At 42.4% G+C, this 23,773-nt stretch overlaps 1 protein-coding gene across 1 annotated transcript in view; it reads left to right on the forward strand.

Annotated features, from left to right (window-relative positions):
- The window catches only part of LOC109919248 (plexin-A4-like), a 503,825-nt gene that overhangs the window by 173,093 nt on the left and 306,959 nt on the right, over window positions 1-23,773 (forward strand). Inside the window, exons 9-13 of the mRNA XM_048609992.1 lie at window positions 5,437-5,533; window positions 7,272-7,462; window positions 14,294-14,445; window positions 19,894-20,011; window positions 22,796-22,932. Coding sequence (XP_048465949.1) covers window positions 5,437-5,533; window positions 7,272-7,462; window positions 14,294-14,445; window positions 19,894-20,011; window positions 22,796-22,932 — 695 coding nt within the window. The remainder of the gene's footprint in view (window positions 1-5,436; window positions 5,534-7,271; window positions 7,463-14,293; window positions 14,446-19,893; window positions 20,012-22,795; window positions 22,933-23,773) is intronic.

Consider the following 23,773-nt stretch of genomic DNA (forward strand, 5'->3'; position numbering starts at 1 on the left):
GGCCTAGACCCTTCTTCAGAAGAAGGGTCTAGGCCCGAAACATCAGCCTTCCTGCTCCTCTGATGCTGCTTGGCCTGCTGTGTTCATCCAGCTCTACACCTTGTTATCTCAGATTCTCCAGCATCTGCAGTTCCTACTATCTCTAATCTCCTACACTTTCCTGTTGAGTGCAACTCCAACAGTACTTAAGGACCTTGACACAATCCAGGGCAAAGCAGCCCACTGAATTGGCGACATATCTAACAGCTTCACAATTCATCCTGTCCACTGCCAACAACCAGTAGCAGCAGGGTGTACAGTCCAGAACATGCAGTGACTCACTGAGGCTCATTCAGCAATGCTTTCCAAACCCGCCACCTCTATCATCTAGAAGGACAAAAGTGGCAGAACACCACCACCTGCAAGATCCCTTTCAAGTCAAACACCATTCTGACTTGGAACTACAATATCATTCTTTCACTGCCACTGAGTCAAAATCCTGAAACTCCCTTCCTTCCAGCTGTTTGGTTATCCCTATATCGCAAGGACTACAGCACTTCAAGAAGGCACTATCATCATCATCTCCAGGGCAGATAGGGATGAGAAATAACTGCTGGCCCAGACTGTAACACTGATATCCTGTGAATTAATTAAAACAGAATATATTTGAGTAAACTCTGTTTTTAATGAAGAGTTTGAGGTTGCTGTGAAATGTAAAATTGTGCACAAATTGTCTAACCCAGAAACATCTCAACTTGATTCTTTTCTTGTTCCAGTTTAAACCTACAAAGTATTCTGAAAATGAAAGGACCAAGTATTGTTTTAGAGCCCATTTGTTTTCTTCAGAATATTCAAAAGGCTCAAGTATCAAGTGTAACAAAGCACATTTTTGTTTTTAATTTCAGAACGGCCTGCTAATTACAGCAATTCCAGCTGCCTCTGAAATACAGTGCACCTAATACAACCTGATTTAAATGCACAATGGAGCGATTCAGGCACAACACAGATACTGCTTTGTACAACAGCACTGTATCACTTTACAAACACATATCTCCGTAGGTAATTCTTAAAGGTACATTATCTCTGAGAGAGAGGAGCTAGTTGGTCAAAGAGAAATTGAGATACTTGTATTTATATAGTGCCATGCTGAACACTTCATAAAAATGCTTCCAGCAGTTAATTTGTTCCTTGAAGTTCAATGATGGCTCATATGGAAGCAATGTTTGGCAACTAGGATGCTGTAGGACCATGTCATAAATGATACTGAGATGAATAAACACAATTACATTGGCCCTGACCTCCAGTTCTTCATTGAAAAGTGTCACAGAACCTGTAACTGATTGTAATGAGGTCAGCCAGGTGGATCTCATAGAATATGAGCTCCTTGATTGGGGCTGTTAACCTGCTGCAATCGGGGAGCCCTGGCTGACAGATATAAACAGGAGTTTCAGAGGCTCTGTTCATTCTGAGAGCTGGCTTGGAGAGAGCTGGATCAGTGTCAAGGACTCTCCACGTGTAAATAAAGGGTGACTTGGTGATGGAATACCGGCCTCTGTAGAGTTATTTCAGAAACTTCTCTGCCCTTCTGAGCCATCAATGGGACCTCAGTTGAGAAGAGAATCTGTAACAATTCCCTGGACTAGCAGTGTGCAATGTGTTTGAATCCATAATTTTCTGATTCTCTGGCTTGTGAGCTCCAAACTGGGCTGACCTAACAGCCAATAAGATTAAGCATAATGGTTTTGTGTGAATTTTGACAGCGAGTGTGTCAGTGATAGAATAGCTTCTTGACCATGTGGAAACAGGTCAGCACCTATTTTTCACAAGAAATTCTTCTTTAGAATATTGAGAATTTTTTTGGAGCAAGAGCAGTTGTAATTTAAGGCAGAGACATTTACTAATAGATCTCTGTAAACTGTTCGACATAATTCCTTTGTTATCTCTTCTCAATAGACTCCATCTGCTGGTACATATGCGTATGGTAACCCCAAGTGGACAAAATTCACAATGTAATTTACAGTACATTACAAACATTTTCAGCTAATAAGTAATTCAGTAACCACTTATGGAGGTTGAGACCTCTGTAGAGAATTTGAACGTGGATGTACAGATTTTAAAACTGAGTTTTAGGGACATGGAGAGCTTGGATGAGTTATGAGCCAAGTGTACTGAAAACATGCGCAAAGACAATCTGTATGATTTGTAGATTCGGGAGAGCTGAGTGTAGGGAAGCTGGCCAATCTCGTTTTGAGACATGATGGAGTGGCAACTGAGGAAGGGAATGATGTGGAAGGGATGACAGTTGAATTCTGCAACAATCCTTTTCTCGTGGTATGCGAGGATATGAGAAAGCATTGAAGAAAAAAGGCAACGAATCTCATCATTCTACAGATCATGTGATATATCCCACTACTGAATTTTGAGTTAAAAATTTCAAATTCCAAAGGAAATATTGGAAGATTTCAGATTCCATAGATTGTCCCATTCTCCTCATTCAGGTTTTCATCGTTATCCTCAACAACTTCTCAGCACGTGGTTGCTAATGTCCCAAAGAGTATCCTTATCTCAGTCTGCACCTACCTCTGTAACCACCATTCATTCCCCAATCAGTTATTTACTCAGCCTTTTTTTGTTACCCTGCTCTGAAGTTATTAGGAGTGTTGCCTTGTCATAATGTCTAGTGATCAATTATAACCTTGTTTTATTGTCAGTTTTGTTGGTGCAACATTAGCAATTCCAGTCATTCAGAGAACCCTTAATCTCCCTTAAGCCTCAACTGTAAGAGATTCGAGAGGGTTGGCTGTGCTTGCCTGGAGCAGTTCTTCAGCATTGTCTTCATGTCAGTCGTAATGCTCGCAGACACATTGATCTCCATTGATTCACAGAGGAGCTGTTCACAGTTGAAAGTTGTTTCGGAATCTGTCGATCACCCATCAAACCCTGAGCAAAGGTCAGAACAGAAAGTTGAAGACACAACTTCTTCTTCTTTCATTGAACAGGTGTTCCCATCTTTCTGGTTAAGCCTTTCTGTTGTCATTAGTTTAACTGTGACAGAAAACAGCAGCTCGGTGGGGAACTTCATGTGTGGGCAGGCTATAGGCTGGAATCTGGGAACTAGGCCGAAACTGTCATGGCAGCCTGTGAGAAACTATGGTTCAAACATGTGAGGTGAGCACACACCGGGTAATCAATGCTAGTATTACATTCAAGTTACTACCACAATTTATTGTTCAGATTGTGTACTGAGTTGTTTTTGTTGTATGCAAGGTACAAAATATGTCCCTTGCGGGACACTTTAACAGGAACTTGGATTTAAAGTTTTAGCAAAGATCTGTAGCTCGGGTTGTGGGTGAGGTTGTTGACTTGCTCGCCGAGCTGGCTTGTTTTCGTTCAGACATTTAGTCACCATGCTAAATAACATCATCAATGAGGCCTCCGATGAAGCCTTGGAATTTATCTACTCCACTTGGAATTTATACTGTCTGGTCCGTTAAGGTGAGTTGTGTCATTTCTGGTTTTGATCTGTATCGATTTGTAAATGGGGTCCAATTCTATGTGTTTGTTGATTGCATTATGGGTGGAGAATCGTGCCTCTAGGAATTCCCATGTGTGTCTATGTTTGGCTTGCGCTACTACGGTTACAATGTCCCAGTTAAACTGATGGCCTTCATTGTCCAAGTGTACAATACTCACCATAATGGACCCGACAGGACAAATTCCAAGTGGAGTAGAACAACATCACTTCATTGGAGGCCTCACTATGATGTCACCTAGCATGGTGACGAAATGTGCGAACAAAAACAAGCCAGCTCGGCGAGCAAGTCAACAACCTCAGCAACTTGGATTAGATAGAGGAGGAAGAGGCAGTTGGTGGTGGAGGCTTAGATAGAGGAGAGTCAGGTAGATGGTGGGGGAGGATTAGAAAGAAAAATTAAGAACCTTGGGCCTTAGCAAAGGCAAAGCTCTACTGGAAGTGTGGAGGACACACAAGAAACTGGAAATGGAGGAACTCAAATAAATGTGGAGCATTGTGTGGTTGGAGGAGGTTACAGAGGTGGAAAGGAGAGAGAGGTATGTGTGGGGCAAATGACCTTGGAAGAACTTGACATGAGGATAAGAATTTTAAAACTGAGATGTTGCATAAGGAGCTAGTTACATCAATCAAATAAGAAACAGACATTGTTGAAGAAACTCAGCAGCATCTGTGAAGAGAAAACAAAGGTGATGTTTTGGGAGTTCTAAAGAAGGGTCACTGTTCTTGAAACGTCACCCTGCTTTCTCTTCATAGATGCTACCAGAGTACTGAGTTTCTCCTGCAACCTCAGTTTTTCAGATCCAGCATCCACAGTTCTTTGTTTTATTACAATAACATCAATTACTTTGATAGAATAGACTGAAGTGGAGGCATATCAGTGCTGGGGTTGGTCTCATCTGTCTAGATGACTGTAAGTGAAGGCCCTACAGCAGAGTCACCGCAAGTCATCCTGGAATTAAAAAAGAATCTGAGTCTACAGCCTGTAGCTTAAGCATATGGGAACAGCCTCCACTTCAAACCCCACAATGGGATCAGAATAGTCCGTGGATTGAGAGATTAACTGTGTCCCATACCCACTAGTGCAATAATTTACAATAGGTGGCCAGCTCTTTGCCACACTTTCCCATGTTTCATCCTGAGCGTAACAGACGCCTGGTCCCACAGCCCAGCTGGAGACTAAATACATGACTGTCAGCGACACCTGAGAGACGCCTGAAATTCCCAAAAAGATCCAGTGCAGAAGGAGGTCATGCAGCTTTGTGCTTGTGCTGACTCTCTCATATCAGTGAGTCACTCATCAGCTGTTTCTCCAATGACCTGCCAGTGCTTGCTTTTCAAATATTTTTACAGTTCCCTTTTTGAATCTAAACTCTGAACTCAGTTGCACTGCCCTTTCACATAGTGCTATCCTGATTGTAGCAACTGACTGCATTAAAGGAAGTTCTCTTCACCTCTCCTCTGACAAATCGTTTGAAATCTGAGTCCTCTCTTTCCTGAATCTCCAACCAGAGGAACCAGTTTCACCATATGTACTGTGGAAATGGAATTAACTGGATTAATCTTCACAGAAGCGAGCACAGACCTGAATGGCCTCTCTGTTGTTCTACCATTCTATAACACCATATTAAAATGCCTCAAAGTTTAAACACCTCAGTTACATCTTTCAATTGTCTGTGCTCAGTGGAGATCCATTCTAGTCTCTTCTAGTCTTCTAGTTTCTCATTCTAGTCTTTTCCGTATAATTCAGCCTGTGTACAGCTCCAGTAAGTTGTCTCTGCACGCTATCCATGGCTTTGCTGTCTCTCCTGCTCCCGTGCATCGAATTCACTTTACGGCGAGGACCAAAGGTGGTGTCAGAGCCACCCCAATGGTGAATGGTTGATGAACCTTTTGACAGGTCGCTGGTAACTTTCTCGTTTCAGTACTCGTACGAGGGGACGACAATCAACAACCTGCCTGTCGATCTCTCTGTGGTCTGGAATGGGGACTTCAGCATTGACAACCCAGCGCACAATCAAGGTGAGCTCATGGCACTGTCCATGGCTGTGCCAAGCAGAGGTGCAGATGATGTAACCGTGGGGGTAGGGTGTGGTGGGGAGCAGACCATACCTTCACAGCTCGGCAGGGTTCATCCTTCCTGCAAAGTATGGGTATATGATTTTGCATGGTACTTGCTCCCTACCAGAATGGACTTTGTGCTAGGATATCAGTGCTAGGATAATCAACTCTGATGGGGCACATCCCTGTTATTATATTCACTTCCCACAACCCTATTCACCTCTAATACATTTCAAACTGTAAAATGAACATGTGCAAAGAAAATGCATAATTGTTCTTCTAACGCTCCATTCACTTTCTTCCCAGATGTTTCCTGCAACAGATTAGTCTTTAATCCCCAGAGACCCAGGGGCTGATCCTGGAGTGTGGGCAGGCACTGCAACCCCCATCCTGATCCCGAAGGAATGGGGGTGTGGGTTAATGAGAGGTGGCATGTGGGTTTCACATGAGGCATCTTGACAATGACCCATCTAAGTAGCCATTGCCTCACTGTTGGTGTTAAATTATGTTCAAGGGATTTGGTGACTCCATTGAGTTGGAACCCCAGACTAACCTTGCAGAGACATGGGTTTGAATCTCACCATGGCAAACGGTGAAATTTCAATTCAGTAAGAATGTGAAATAAAAAGCAAGGCTAACGGTGACCATGTCGTTACTGCTGATTGTCGTAAAAACCAAACTGGCTCACTGATGTCGTTCAGGAAATGAAATCTGCCCTCTTTACCTGGTCTGGCATGCATGTGACTCCAGACCCACAGCAATATAGTTAATCTGAAACAGCATAGCAGCTGAGCCTGGGCCTATCGTGGTTTATCTAGGTTGTCCAACACGAGAAATGAGACATGGTCAGGAACGGGAGCTGTCTTTTTCTCTGTCTTCTCCTGGCTTAATTTAGTTCTCATCCTTCTACTACTGGATATGTTCCTGTCCCTTTGTACTTTTGTATCTTACTGGGTATATGTCACGGACTAATGTTCAATCCCAACAGGCAGCTGGTTGAGTTTAAGGTCAGTGAATAAATCTGGAATTTAGGGCTGGTCTTAGTAATGGTCACCATGAAGCTATCAATGGTCACTCCTGTCCTTTTGAGAAGGAAGTCTGCCACCTTTACCCAATCTGGCTGACATGTGAATACACAGCTCTGACTTTTAACCATTCCCTTGCAATGGCAGGAATCAGCGCAAGGGCAGTTGGGGATGTGTAACAAATGTTGGCCTTGCAAGTGACAACCACATCCTGCGGAGAAATAAAGAGAAATCCCGTTGATATGAGTGCAAATTCAATCTGGGAATCTTCCTGCACTTTATCACCCATTGTGTCCCAGTGGCACAGGATTGCATGTACCCACTGTGACATGAAGAGAGCTGGGTTAAAATGCCCAGGAATAGGGTATACTAAGAGTGCATAGTGGTATATGCAACGTACAGCTGCACATTTGAGATTATTCCTTGTTGGTGGAGAGAGAAGAGTTTTATCATGGTGTCATTTGGACTGGATCCCAGCTGAAAGTACAGAACGTATGTATTGCCGGTCAGTTCAGTGTCTGGTCTCTCCAAAATCAGTCATTAATTTATTGTTGAAGCGCTTTCAGAAGTCGTACTGAGTTCTTTTTGAAATGAGTTGCAATTTATTTGCATCTTGTCTTTCCTTCTGAGTTAATTCTCTGTTGTTTTGCTGATTCCTTCCACTCCTCTGGCAGTTCACCTGTACAAGTGCGGTGTGATGCGGGAGAGCTGTGGCCTGTGCCTGAAGGCAGACCCTGATTTCGAATGTGGCTGGTGCAGGGCTGGTGGACGGTGCACCCTCAGGCAGGACTGTCCTGCCTCGGATGAGCAATGGTTGGAGCCATCGGGAACGAACAGGAAATGTACCAACCCTCGGATCACTGAGGTACCCAATTGCAAGGTGGGAGAGGGGCTTGTCCAGGAGGGTGTGACAAGCCAGGGAGGAGTAGGGTTCGTCAAATACAATGCTGCTGTTTCCCTGTTTAGTGAGTAAATAGAAAACATTGGACGAATTCAGCACACAAGTGAATCCCCTGAGAAAAGATTGCCACCGGTTAAAATGTCAAGTCCTGCCTGTGCTCCATTAAATGCCAAAAAACAAATCCCATGGCACTAACCAAAACTTCGGCTGCTTGTGTCCTAATGGTGATCATGTCCCATTTACTCATTGCCCTTGTGCCCACTGACGTGCATGGGTTCCTGACCCTGCAACAGATCTGTTTACAAAGTGTCATCGTTGTTTTTAAATTCCTCCCCATAGCCTCCTTTCTGTTTTTGGAATTGCCTTCAGCATTACAACCCTCTGAGATATCCATGCTCCTCCAATTCTAGTCTCATGTGCGCTCTTGATCTCAATCACTCTATCATTGATGGTCAAGTTTTTTGTTACCACAGACTCGAGGTTCTTGACTTCCCTCAGTAAATATCCCCTCCTCTCCATCTTCATACCCGTTCCCTTTAAAGAGCTGTTTGAAATCTAACTCTTTGATCAAACTTTTGGTCACATGTCCTAATATCTTTTCTGTGACTTGGTGTCAAAATTTGCTCAGTTGTGCTCCTACGAAGTGCTTTGAGGCATTTTACTGCATTAAAGGTGCTATATGAATACAAGTCATTGTTGATGAGTCTGGATCAAACCCTTGGAGGCAGAAAGGACACTATAAAGTGTCATAATCCTAGTGAAAGCCAGCCCACATCATCTATCTTCAATGCAGGGTTTCCTGAATCTTGTTCCCTATTGTTTCCCAGTAGTTCAGAATCCCTCAGCCTTTCCCTCCTGTAAACAATCTGTAAAACTGAAGCTTGGTGTCACATTTTCACTGCTTCCTGTCTCTCTTTCTGTTATGCTCTTTTCAAGTTTGATGCCTTGACCTTTTACTTTGGATGTCAGTGTATAATTCAGTTAATAAGAGGGAATGGTGGCATATTGGTAATATTATTCAACTCGTTATCCCAGGACTAGGATAGAGGGCTAGGGACATGTATTCAAATCTTATCGAAGCAACTGATTTGACTTAAACTTACTTAGTAGAAACTGTACTGAACGGTGGGTTATAAATAGTGGCGGCTGTGACAACTATTACAGATTGTTGTAAAAATCTATTTCATCGCAAATGACAGCCAGGGAAGGAGGTCTGCTACTCAGCAGGTCTGGCAGCATCTGTGAAGAGAAATCAGAGATAACGTTTTTGGTCGCGTGACCCTTCCTGAGGTTAAGCTAACACTTCAGTGCAGGACTGAGAATGTGCCACTCTGTAACTGGTGCTATCTTTCAGGTGGAGCTGAGAGCTCTAACAGCTTAGCTATTTGACTAAGGTGAGGTAAAGGATCCCACACACACACGTTGAAGAACCGTGGTGCCTTGGACAAAATTTAGCCTTTATACAACTCCACCAAGGCATGCTGTCTGATCATGCATCTTGTCTCTGCCTGTGGGAGCTTGCTGTGTGAAGCATGCATATATTACAACAGTTGCATAACAGTGCTATACAAATGCAAGTTTTCCTTTATTTTAACTTCTACAATTGAGAAATGGAGATTTCCTCGTTGCCCTGGTTCGAAGCTGATTGGAATACCCCGATCTGTGCTACATTTTCCAATATTCCTGACACCTTGTTGCTGGCTCTACTAAGCTAGTTGAAGTGGAGTGAGTTATTTACTAACCCAGGTGCTATATCTCTGTCATGTTTGGATATGGCACCACGGAAGCATTTGTTTACGCTAAGAATGTACATTCTGAAACCAGCTAAAAGTTTAAAATCTGTTACAAATCTGTGCAATGTTGGCCTGTGAAATATCATCATGTATTATTCATTAATATTTTCTTGAAAGGCTCTTTTCACCACTATTAGCACTGAGGAATCCCTCCACAGTTTATCTATAATGCAACATCAAAATCCCTAGTTGGCAGAGTGCCAGAGGAACCATCAGAAATCCGATCCACTTGGAATAATTCGATACTATTGAGTGTTGTCCAGACTGGCAAGGTAGCAGTTTTCTGGGTACTACAAACCAATTCAACTGGGATTAAAAATGGACAATTTGTGCGGCTAGAATAGCACTAACAGACAGAAGAAAGAGAGACCTGCAATTATAAAGCACCTCTGATGACCTTAGGAAGCCCAAATGTATTTTACAGCTAATTAAATATGTTTTTGAAGCATAGCCACCATGATAATGGAGGAAAAGTGACAGCTATTTTGCCTCACTGCTTGATTCCACACACAGCAATGTGGTAATGGCCAGCTCATATTGGATGATAAATAAAAATTGACCAGGGCTTTGTGAAGATCTCCCCTGCCTTTCTTCAGTATAGTGCTTTGAGATCTTCAAGGTTCAACTGAGTGGAAAGCAAGGGCTATGTTTAAACACTTCATCTAAAAGATCGTACCTTTGCCAATGCAGCACTCTCTCAGTCCTCCACTGGAAATGGATGTACAGGGTGGGGTGCTTGGGGGTGGAGTGTTGGATGCTGGGGATGATGGTGGAGTTGGTGGGGCGGTGGTTATAATTTGTGAAACTGAGCGCAACTTGCCCCATTTGGTCACTCTAAGGGATGCTTCCTGCCTGTCAATTTTGAGGCTGGGGGGAAAGATTCCCGGTAGATCCCCCTCCTTGGGTGGGAAGGATGAGGTGCTACCTTGCTTAAGGACCACATTTCCACACCGGGCATCAATGCCCTAGATCCACTTCTTGCAAGTACTTCTGCCCCCAACCTCTGCTTCGAGGTCCCATGTACCCCTCACTAGTGTGTGCTCTGGAGTGTGTCCTGGACTCTGGCATTTAAAATTGGGGACTGCTTGTAGTTTCAGTCCTAGCCACTGCTGGCTAGGAAGGGGGTGGGTGCACAGAATGTTGTGGATGTGGACGAAATGAGGGAGCAAGAGCAATTCTGGGAGGATGAAGACGAGGCTGAGGATCAGGACATTAACTGGGACGGCTGTTTGCAGGAAGGAGGCCAGAGCAAGCGGCATTGCCAGCTGCTGCTGCAATAAGATCGCAGTGCAGGGGAGGCTTGGAGAAACTATAAGTTCTGAGGCGATGTTCATGAAGTGGGGCTGCATGTACTTTGAAAACATTGAGATACTGCCATGGACTTGATGGACTTGAGAGGTGTCCTATGTCACAATAACTTTGTGATCTAACCAAAGTTTGCAATCTTAAGAAGGAGAAGCAACAAGGCAATGAATTTAGAGTTAATTTGTTTATTAAAAGTCTTAAAGAATATTGAATGAATCTGTGTATGTGGAATTTAGTCACAGGTTGGTTGACACCTCATTGTTTGATGGAATGGGTGTGAGTGATGAAATTGACCAGGCTTTGCAGAGATCTCCCAGGCCCTTCTTGTGATCCTGTTTCTTGCAATTCTGAAAATGCTCAGGGACTACCATCTCCTGTAGCAATGCTTAATTTCCTGAAGCAGTTGGAGAAGTTAGGGGTTTGGGTCAGCGTGTGGTCGTTTATTCCAGATCTGGAATGGGGTGTGGTTTCCAGGGACCAGAATGCCCCCTCCTGCCAACTAGGCCTCGTTTTATAGTCTCATAACCAGGCAAATAATGCACAATTGTGACGGGTTGGATCTCCTGAGGTTGAGGTCTTTACTTGCCTTCTGTTTGATTTACTGAAGCTGGGAAGTGGAAGGAGGTTGCATGTTCATTAAGGTAAACTATTCCAGGTTCCAAAATGATTAGATCTTCACATTGAGGGGGCGGGGGAAAAAACCCTCAGAGACGTTTTCTTTGTTAAAAATGGAATAAATGATATATTAATTCAGATTAATAAGGACATAGAGCGCATGAACAAAAAGGTGATATTGAACTTGTGTAAGACTCTTGTTAGACCGCAGCTGGAGTATTGTGTGCGATTCTAGGAGCCACATTATAGGAAGGATCTGAGCACATTGAAGCAATTTAACAAGAGTGGTTCCAGGAATGAGAAACGTCAGTTATGAGGACAGATTGAAGAAGTTGGGATTGTTCTCCTTGGACAGAAGAAAGCTGAGAAGAGATTTGATGAAGTTTTCAAAATCATGAGCGGACTGGATAGAGCAGAGAGGGAAAAACTATTCCTGTTTGAAAAAGGTCAAAAATCACACAACACCAGGTCCTGAGGAAGGAGCGAGGCTCCAAAAGCTAGTGATTTCAAATAAACCTGTTGGACTATAACCTGGTATCATGTGATTTTTGATCTTGTCAAACCCAGTCCAACACCAGCACCTCCACATCATGGCTGCTGGAAAAAGGAAGTGTAGAGGCGGCAGGTTCAATTGAGGAATTCAGAAGGGAATTGGATGATTATCTGGAAAGAAAGAATGTGCGGGAATATGGGGGAAAAGCAGAAGATTAGCACTAGGTACTGAAGCTTGTTTGAAGAGCTGATGCAGGGAGAATGGGCATAATGGCCTCCCTCTGCACCATAACAATTCTGTGATTCTGTGAATATGAGATGTCAATGAGTTTCTTTGTGGCTCATGGCAAAGCAACAGTTAGCAAAGCTCCCTGTCTCAGTGGTACTCAAATTCTCCCTGTACTATACCTGTGGAGTTCTCAATGGAAACAGGAAAGAGGTGTGGGAGAGAGCCTGACAGTGTTTGGTTAAGGGGAGTGCCAACTGAATGGTTCCATGTGGCAATATATTTACCATGCTGTGCCTGTGCTGACCTGCAGATCCCCTAGCATTTCCAGATTATCTCAGTTGCCATTTGTGAGCCAGATTATGCAAATGGCCATTTGGAAAGCCATAATTAGAGGCTCAGAATCTTGCTGTGTACAGAGAGGAAGTGGTTGACAGTGACTACCTTGTCTCAAGCAGCACCTGTGTGGTGTAATAAACCCTGAGAGGGAGACAGTTTGTACCTTACAGTGAAGGAGAAGATCTGGAAACTTGACAGATGAAACATGCTTTGTACTTGGCCAGCTTTTAATCCCTGTTTTAAATTCAGCTGTGGATCTGACCCATTCCCTCCACAGGAGCTAAGAGAAAACAAAAACCCACAATAATTAATGAATAATGGCGGGGGGGAGGTGGCTTTCATACAGAGACACACCTGTGAAATGGTGCACCATTGTACAGGACAGATCACAGTTCTGGATTGGAAACACAGGCTGCACGCCAGAGAAACCTTTTAGCTATTATTAGTCCTTGTGTTTACTTGGTACATTTTCCTTTCATAATCTCATTCCCCACATTTGGATGTTGTTGCAACTTCATTTATTTAGTCATTTTCTCTGTATGTTTTTAAAAAATATTCACTGCATTGTCTTTCCAAGCTGATGTTCTTAGATTCCACTGAAGTCTCCACTTCCCTTTTCTCTCATTTTCTTTCTCTCTCCCTTTAATGTAGTTAAATGTCTCAAGGAGCTTCACTGGAGTTTCTGCTAATTAAAACTTGACATGGAGTCATAGAAGGAGATTTTGGGACTGATTACCAAAAGCTCAGTCAAGAGGAAGACGCTGAAAGGTTTAGGGAGAGAGAATTAAATACACACACAGACACAGATACACACGTACATGTGTACACATACTCTCTCTCTCTCACACACACACACACATGTAGACATATACACACAAACGTGCACATACACAAACGCACACATATACATGTGTACACACAGACATACACGTACACACACGTAGATACACACACGTAGACATATGCACACAAACTGACATACACATGTACACACACATACATAACATGAATACACGCTGTCACACATACACACACATGTACACACACTCACCCACATACATACACGTACACACACATACACACATGAACATACATGTACGAATGCTCACACACAAGTACACGTAAATACATGCTCACACACACGCGCACACACACACGTATACACACACAAATGTACACACATAAACACGTATACACACACACGTACACTTATACACACACACACAAACAGGTACACACGCACCTGTACATGTACACACACAAACACAGACATACACACACACATATACACATACTCACACATGTACACACGTGCATACATGAACACATACGTACATGTATACACAACATACACACATATACATGTACACACACAATGTACATGTATACACCCACTCACACATGTACAGACATGTATTTACACACGCATACTCACATGTATACACATGCTCACACAGGTACGCATGCACACACACCCACACATACACGTGAGTATACACGTAAGCACATGTATACATATACATACGCTCACATATGTAAACGTGTACACATACACACATACATATTCACATGTACATATACATACATACATGTACACACATACAGACATGCATATACACATACACATGCACACATGTATTTGTATACACACATACACATGTACACACACAGACATGCACACACACACATATATGTATACACATGCTCATACAGGTACACCATGCATATATGTGCAAACACATGCACACATACACATATGTATGAACACACATATGTACACACGTACATACATCCACACACACATGCATAAACGTACATACGCACGTGTACATGTATACAACCCCCGTGTGTACATACACAGATCCACATACACACAAATATGTACACACACACACATTCTGATTAACACTTAACATTGTGAAGCTTAAATGAACGTACACTTAAAGTGTAATTTATGATATTTCAGAGTTCTAGTGAGACCTTTCTTGATTGATTATGTATTTATCTGTCTTTATATCTTTGCAGATAACACCAATACGAGGACCCAGGGAAGGTGGGACTAAAGTGACAATCTATGGGGAAAACTTGGGTCTGAGTTTCTGGGAGATTGAGAGCTCTGTGCGTGTGGCTGGAGTTGATTGTGTCCCATTGCCAGACGGCTACATTCCAGCAGAACAGTAAGCCACATTTAAAGCTGACTTGTTTGGAGGGCTGACGGATTAAATCTTTGGCAGGGTGGCTAGGCTGGAGCATTTGAGCTGAAGAGCCATGTGGTGTCCAATTATTTATTATCCTGTCCTCCCACGGAGATCTCATGCCCTGCCTTCCCTTGGGCAACCTATCACATTTGCTGCTTTAACGCACAATCTGAACAAAACAAAGCTCTCTGCAAGGATGTTCCTTGAGAAAGCTGTTCAACAGCAGGTAAATTGTTAATGCTTTACCTTTATGGGTTAGATTGTTGCTGTCAAAACCACCATGTTATTGTGTCACTATGGCAACAGTGACATGGAGTGTGCAGCACAGAAACAAAGCAGTGACTGTGTTTTATTCTGATCTTAATGCTCCAGCCAACCTTCTCTTACCCAATTTATTGATGCTATCCATATGTCTTCCCCTTTCTTTCTCCCTTGTATTTTTTTCTATCTTCTCCTTACTTTGATGCTCATTATCTCACTACTTTGTGCCAGTGAGTTCCACATTCTAAACACTCCCCAGGTGAAAAAGTTTCTCCTGAATTCCCAACTGAATACAATAGTGATTAGCTTATATTTATGGTCTCTAACTTTGATTGTCTTTATCAGTGAAAACGCCTTCTCCATCTTCTCCTTATCAATCTCCTTTGTAATTGTGAAGACCAACTAAAGAACAGTTCAGAGACTGTCACATTTCCAGGTGGTGTTAAGCAGCATCTGTTGTTAGAAACAAAACACAAAAAAAATTACACAGTACCGTTTTCACTTGCGAGTTATCTAATATGCGTGGTTGTAAAGAAAGTTATAATTCATTAATTCAGTCTCTGAACATGATTTACATACATTGGTTTTAATCATGTAAGCTCCTAATGGTTCATGTGTGCATTGTCATTGGCTGTTCCTTTGGTACCTGCTCATTCCTAGGGGCGATCTGAGGAGTATCATTCCTATGGTGAGTACTTTTGCTCTTGGTAACAGTTGTTGATGAGCCATTTCTGTTAGTGGGGGAGCAATGGATGCTCAGGACTGAAGATTATTTTTTCCTCTGCTGGTTGTGACATCCACTGTCTGCAATGAAACAAACAACTTTTCCAGGTGTACATAGATGTCTGTGAGTGTGAAAATCCATATGGTCGTTAACCATGTGCGATCAAATTTCAACTACTTTACACTGGTCTGAGACATGATCTGATTTTTGTTGATAGTATTGAGTGTTTCTCGCTACCCAATGCTCAGCTCAGTTCTGGCAATGGCAAGGCAGTTTTATTAATGTGAAATTTGGCTTTTTGTTATTTCACCTTGATTTTGCTACTCACTCCTGTTATTACTTCTGACTTCAGTAGTTTCTTTCACTACTAGAAAAGTAGCTTGGGCATGGTGTGACATTACTCTTTGGAGTGGACCAGGATCTGTGCTTTCAGTCAGTGTGTTTCTCCACTCAGGCATAGCCTTATACAGATCTGCGTGTGATTTCCTTGATTTCTTTATGACCCCCTTGGTGAATTTTGCTGCTGCCTCAGCCATTCTATTTGCTGGCTGCTGTGTAGTGTTGAATTTCCTAACATTTTATGAATTGGCTGAAGTCTTTCACTGGTGCACTGAGGGCCATCGGCACTTTTCCCAATGTCTGGATTATTGAAGTGTGCTTTCAGCCATTCTACAATCTCATTGGTGTCAGCTGGTCTAACTCCCATTAGTCAGAATGGTAATCAACAGTGAAGGGTTAATGGGTTTCTGTGAAAGTGAGGAGATCTGCTCCAAAACTTCGAAATGATTTGTCTGTCATGTCATACGCCGTTCATGGTTTATGAGTTTCCGTAGCTGGGCATTTGTTCCAATTGCTGCCCTGGTCCTTAAACTTATTGCTCATGTTCGGTCAGCACAGTGCTTCTCATGCCTTCCTCAGACTAGACTGAATTCCTTGATATCTGGCAAAGATGCACTTCATCTCTTTTTCTTATCTCCTTCTGGATAATGACACTATTTTCTTTGTGAAAGATGTCAGCTTGAGCCATCACTTCATCTCTGCACATCCAATACTGTCTTACAGCAACAGGTTTGTCTTTGGTAATTTCAGAGCATCCTTTCATTACTAATCCTATAGCACTTAGCGTGTTGTTGCATTGTTCATTTGATTTGAGCAAGATACTTGTTTTTCAGATTCCAGTGGATGTCAAAATGTTGCTTGTCATTGAATCAGAAGATTTCACACACTGTCTTAGCCTCCTAAAGTGCCTTCATAGGGAGTGCTGTTCTTGACAGCTTGTCAATTGTGTACATCTATTTCTCTTGTGTGTATGTCATATCTTTTCAAACAAAGTAACATTTTTTGGAGTTGTTTTGGAGCAGATAGAAGTAGATTGGGAAGGATACTATGCAATGGTTACGGTTGGACTCCACAGTCATTCATTGGTCCCATGCAGGTATTGATTAAATTGCTCACCAGCAAAGGTAATAGCTAGGCACTCTTTCTCAATCTGAGTGTAGCATCATTCAGTTTGTGCTAATGGTTGATTTTGCTGCATAAAGGTTGCTCCATATCCTGTCTCACTGCAAGTTCATTTCATTATTGGCATTATTGTAGAATGTCTGGTGATGCTGTTGCTAATTGTTTTGATTCTAGAGAATGTTGTAGCTTGTTCTTTCCACCATTACCACCTCAGTGAGAACTTCACATTCTAATAACAAATTAGGCAAGAGCTTTGCTAAGTAACTCACAATCTAACCAATCCTTGTGCTGCTTTCACATCAGTTGGCTGCTACATCCCTGCCACAGCTCTCACCTTGTTAGGGTCTGGGTGAAGTTCTTTTCACTGTCAGTATGTGATGTATGCACTTGACTTCAGGGATCTTCAATTGCATCTTTTTCCTCTTCAGCTTTAGGCTTATCTGGTGAGCTGTCTCTCACAATTGTACCAGATTGTGGTCTGCAATAGCGTCTTTAACTGTATCTCTATAACCATTGACTAGCAGATTATCCACAATGGTTTCCAGTCTGGGGAGACCACTGACTGATTTATGCTGTCTGTACTCAGAAGCAGAGGAAATGCCAAATGGCATGCTTAGCCATCCATATCTCTTGAATAACATCCAGAATGTTGTTAGAAAACTATTGCTTTCATCCAGCTCTACTTGCCAGGAACCATCCTTCCTGTCAAGTGTAGTAAAGACCTTTGCTGTGTAAGTTATGGCAAAATCTCTTCAATAGTTGGCATGGGGTAGTGAGGTCACTTTAAAGCTTTACTAAGATCCTATGGATTTGTGCATACAGTTCATTAGAACTCCAGATCTTCATTCTTCCAATTGCTTTGGATCTCAGTTGAAGTTGTCCTCTTGGGATCAGTATCGTTCCATTATTCAGCTTCAGCCTTCCTTTTGAAGACTTCATTTGTGTCACCACTTTGAGCTGCTTTGTACAGATCGGCACAATGCTGCTCAAAGCAGTGGTGCCTGTCAATCATTTCACATTCACTTGATGCACTGCTTCTGCAGTCATCATTCTAGCTGTCACAAACCATTCATCACCTTCAGACCTGACAATGCCAAATTGTTCTTTGCTATAAAGTGATTTTGTCAGAATCATGAGCTGATATCCCTTTAGCACTATCTTTATAAGCTTGTTTTGCTTCTTTCTAGATAAGCACCTGTGTGCAGAGTGATTCAACTTCTTGTCATTGTCATCTTTCCCAAATCGGTTGTGTTGTCTGCAACATTTTCTGCAAATATTATTCCTTTTTTCCCCTAATCTGTTGTTTTCATTTGGCTTTGAATGTTTCTCAGTATTATGCAAAGCCTCATCTGTTCAGCCTTTAGTACACTCTCTTGCTACTGATTGATGACCTCAGGGCTTCTTCATATATTGATGGCTTGTTTGAGAGGAAGGTTCTCCAATCTCAGAAGACATACCTTCACGACAGATTCTCTTGTGCCGGAGACAGTCCTATCCCTGAGATCATATTTCAGTCGTCTGAACTCTGAGGATACAGCTACATGTATTGGTACGATCTGGTCGATGCATCAGTATGGTCATGTACTGATCCACATCTCTCTCTTCTCCAAGCTCTGACACTGAACACCTACAGATCATACATAACATTAATATGAGGTTCAACGTGTGTCTTCAAAGCTTTCAAAATCTCTGCAGTCTGACTTTGCTGCTCCTCAATAAGATCTAGGCTGCAAGAGAGCTTGTAGAACTCTTACCTCAGCAACATTAGCAGGTTTGCTACTCTTAATTGCTCAGATTTTTAAAATTAATTCTATAGCCATTTCCGTGGTTTGCTGCGGAGAAAGGAAGAAAGATCAATTCTATCTCAAATCTGTTTCATTTCCATAACTTAAGGGATTGGAGAAATGCATCACTTTTTTTGACTTGCTGTGTAATTTAAAGCTGTTTTTTTGACTTGTTGCTCTTTCTTTCAGTAGCTAGCTCTCTTACAGCTTTGAAAATCCCCCCCATTTCACCTGCATTCCTCTGACACCATTTCCACGTGATATATGTTTACGGCCACAAACTGCATAGGGAGGCGCTTACAGCAGAGATCGAGGTCAGAAGATAATGGCAAACCAGTCAGGACACTAATAGCACATTTTGCATTTCTCCAAACAGATTTTCTGTTCTGCCTCTAAGCTGGACTGCCAATGGGGCCATGTGTGAAAATCCCCAGATCCAGACTTCCCATCCTCCTTTTCCTTGTCCACATGGGAGGAACATGCAGTCTCCCCCTTCAGCAAGCAAGTCAGTGGAAACTGGAGTCCTGTACTAACTCCAAGAATACTGCCACCTTGTGAATAGGATGAATACATAATTATACATACATGTTGGTTGATCACACCAGTGACTGTAGAACTGCGAAAGTAGTGACTCAACAAACAAAAATAATGAGGCGATATATCAAACAGATTAGGTTTTGAAACACAGATCAAAATCTGATCTGCCTTACTGATTAAAAGTACCAAAAATATACAACAAGGGGAGCAGAGGAATAAAGCATTTTCTTTGCACACTGCTTAAAGTTCTGTCCTGGTGATGCTTCATTCTAAAGCACCTATTTAGAATTTTAATAAAAATGTCTTTAAAGGCTGATATATCTGCAGCTACATTTTAAAAATGGGAATTAACTGTCCTAAAAGCAAATTACTGCAGATGCTAAAAATCCAAAATTATAGAAAGGGAGAGAGCTAGAAATTCTGTTAGGACAGGCAGCAGTTGTGGAGAGAGAAAGGCAGCTAATGTTTCAGGTCAATGATACATGAAACAAGTATTTCCCAGCCTCTATTTACAAAGAATTGTTTCCAAACTCTCGGTTATTTATGTTCTTCCCATTGTCACTCATTTGGCCCTTGGGCATTGTGCTGCATGATTTGGGGTACTGTGATGGGGCGGTGATAGACTGGACAGTGTTAATTCAGTCTCTGTTTTCTCAAAAGGATCATGTGTGAGATGGGAGTGGCCCGACATAATCAGCACACTGGCTTTGTGGAGGTCTGTGTGGAGGAATGTAAGCAGGAGTTCATGGCAAAGTCAACACAGCTGTACAGCTTTGTGGTGAGTGAGCTGCGGAATGGAAGAGGAGGATTACTTCCACGCTAAACGTGTTAAGTAGTGTAATGCGTGACAGATAATACTTAGCAGTGAACCATGTCACACAGTACAGCATGCTGGGCTTGCCTGTCTACAGATTATCTCCTTTGAGTAGAAATGGAATTAGACCAAGAGGAAGTTGAATCAATATGCCTCCTTCCAGCTGTTAGGTGTTAGATGTAGCTTTATGATAACACTCTCAACTTTGCATCAGTAGGTTTGGCTTCAAGTACCACTCCAGGGCCTTCAACACAGAGCCGAAGCTGGCAAGCCAGCGTATTACTAAGGTGATGCTTTATTGTCAGCGATCACCTTTTAGCTGAGATGTTAAACCAAGGGCCCATCTGCCTTAGAATCATAGAACCCCTACAGTGCAGATAGAGACCATTTGCCCCATCGAGTCTGACTGACCCTCAAAGGGGATCCCACCCTATCGCTGTATCCCCACAATTACTATATTAACCCACCTAGCCTGCTCATCCCCAAACACCAAGGGGCAATTTAGCATGGCCAGTCCACCTAACCTGCACATCATTGGACTGTGGGCAGAAACTGGAGCACCCAGCAGAAACCCATGCAAGACAGCAGGAGCACGTGTGAAAATTCCTCACAGACAGCCAACCGAGGCTGGAATCAAACCATTGCGCCACTGTGCCACCTCAGATCGTTGAATAAAATTCTTTGATACTACTCCGAGAAAGAGCAGGTGACTTCTCCCACAGTGTCTGCTTGATGTTTATCCCTCCATTACCATCACTAAAGATAGTTTCTCATTATTATCATATATATGGGCTCTTTATGGGCAACTTGACTGGCATGTTTCTGACATCAGTAACTAAAATTCAAATGCTTTGTGGACTGTGAATGGCTTTTGATGTGCTGAGGTTGTGGAAGAGGCACCATCGGTTTAGGTCTTCCTGGTCTTTATCTCTTCTAGTAGGCTTGGTGAAGAGGCCTCCATACCCATGGGGCATTGCCAACAAGGCTTTGTTTTTAGTTTTGTAATTTTCAGCCTTTACCTCTGTTTGCTGCCTTGTTGGTCTTGCCAAACCCTATGTATCCTGGGGCGGTAAAGGCTGGTGAAGCATCCACTTCCAGGCCTTTGGCCAAGATACTGGAGACAAACGGGAACAGTTGACCCTTCCTCTGTGAGAAACTGAACGGAATCCATTAGCCAGCTGTCTACCCATGAGCTGTTGTGGTAACCAGGGCCCAAGAGGTGGTAATCTACAGTATTTAATGATTGCATTAAAATCAAACAGAAAGGAGTTTTCCTGGTGTGCCATGAGGAATATGTTAAAACAAAACTCTGCAAATGATGGACCTGACCTTGTGAACTTTCACTAAGTCATAACACTGTCATTATTGAGGTGACATTGGATCCTCAATTCATCAGGTACTAACAGAGTAATTTGCAGCTCTAAGAATTCAATTGCAGTAAAGTTTCTATAGTCCCGGAGGACCTTAGGGTTGCTGTCTCATTTAAGAGAGATGACTGGTGGTGGTTTAACCTGAGGGTCACCATGCGTCAGGCGAGGGGAGAGGTTGAAAAGATCGGACTGTTGTGGTAACCTCAGCCAGTATGGGAAGTGAACCCGTGCTGTTGACATCACCCTGTATTGTAAAACCATAAGACCATAAGACATAGGAGTAGAAATTAGGCCATTCAGCCCATCGAGTCTGCTCCACCCTTCAATGATGGCTGATAAGTTCCTCAACCCCATTCTCCCGCTTTCTCCCCGTAAACCTTGATCCCCTTGATAATCAAGAACCTATCTACCTCTGTCTTAAATATACTCAGTGACCTGGCCTCCACAGCCTTCTGTGGCAGTGAATTCCATAGATTCACCACTCTCTGGCTGAAGAATTTTCTCCTTATCTCCATTCTAAAAGGTCTTCCCTTTACTCTAAGGCTGTGCACTCCAGTCCTAGACTCTCTTACCAATGGAAGCATCTTCCCAACATCCACTCTGCCCAGGCCATTCAGTTAATCAGCCATTCAGCTAAAGGAACTAATCAACCCGTGATGCATAAATAACATCACAACGCAAAAAGGATTCATGAAGTTGTGCCTTGGAAACCAGGGGTGGAACTTAATTTAAATGACGTGAGTTTAGCCCATCAGGTGTAAAGTTGTGCCACTGTCCTACAGCCCCTGAACCGTTGCTAATTTCTGGTGGGTTCAGTGATGATGAGTGTCAGTTGGGTCAATAATTAGTCTAACCAAGAACCCGTTATGAGCTGGGCACTTCCCCTCCAAGTGCCAATTCCCATTTCCAACCTTAATTGTGGGAGGCTTTCCTGTCACTGGGAGACTGATGGGCAATGTCTCCCATACTTTAAGTGGGAACGGCCCTTATTTTTCCTACCGTGATGGGATTACACCAATATGATTCATTTGGCCTTTGCTGATGAATATCAAAGACAAATGTTCCTTGTTTGAAAAGTGGAAAAATCTAATGGTTAAAACTGTTATGAAAAGAAGCCCAATTGGAAATAAAATGCCAGAATTCAGCCTGCAAAAAATCTGTTGATAAGAATGAGAATGAACATGGGGCTACCCAGGTTATTGTGATTGAAGCCCATTCTTGATTTTGCCTGTTCCATTCTCTCACATTCATCCAGCCCATTACATTTAGTGTTTGAAGCAGCCATTCATCTTACAGTATCTCAGCACGTGAGTACCTATTGCTTAAGTAGATTGATTGTACCTTACACCTGTATAATTTTGATTTGAATTTATTTCAGCTCCCAACTCTAACCAACCTGACACCAAGCAAAGGTCCAGTGTCTGGGGGAACAATGGTTACTATTCGGGGCAGAAACCTGGATGCTGGAAGCAATGTCTCAGTGATGTTTGAAGAACAGCCTTGTGTGTTTGACAGGTATGGACTATCAGAGAAGAAACAAGAATTAGTCAGTCAGTCCTAAAGTTGTTGATGCATTAAATTAGAGTGAAATTTATTTGATAATAGGCAAACATTGTTAAATTTGGTTCAAAATTCTGGAGAATGTTACCTTTTGTTGAAGTGATTTTTTGCGTGTATGTGTATGTGTGTGTGTGGTATGAATGTGAATGCAAAAGTGTGTGAGTGTGTATGAAAGTGTGTGGTATATACATACATACACAGTATTGTATAATAAATTATAATTTGAAGGAATATGTGACCCCTTTGTGTGACTGACTTTCAATATATTCTTTAATCATTTGTGACTAATTGATCTTGAGATGGAGGATTGTAGGAAAGAATGTCTCTTCTTCAGATGATTGGGTAAGCTGTTATTAAGGGCAGAAAGTGGAGCTCTCACTGTTGTTTTAATCTCAATTTTAATATCCTTACCCTTGTTTACAAATCCTTCAACAACCTTACCTCTCGCTACAGCTGTAACTTCCTTCAGTCTTATAACCCTTCCACATTTCTGTTTTCCTCCAGTTCTGGCCTTCTGACCTCCCCTGATTTTAACCATTCTATCTTTGGTTGTCATAACTTCAGCTGCCGAAGTCTGGTTTTCGTGAATTCCCTCCCAAAACATCTCAGCCCCTCTGTCTCGCTCTCCTTTAATCCCATGTTTTAAGACATTTGTCCTTATATTTCCTTATGAGCCATAGCGTCACAGGTTCTTTGGCCCATTGAGTCTGTGCCAGCATGAGGCTTGATGGTGTTTGGTTTTTTTGAAATGATAATACTCCTGTGAAGTGCCTTGAGTCATTTTGCTGCTTTAAAG

This window comes from Rhincodon typus, chromosome 22, assembly GCF_021869965.1.
Source record: "Rhincodon typus isolate 14 chromosome 22, sRhiTyp1.1, whole genome shotgun sequence".
Taxonomy (NCBI): Eukaryota; Metazoa; Chordata; class Chondrichthyes; order Orectolobiformes; family Rhincodontidae; genus Rhincodon; species Rhincodon typus.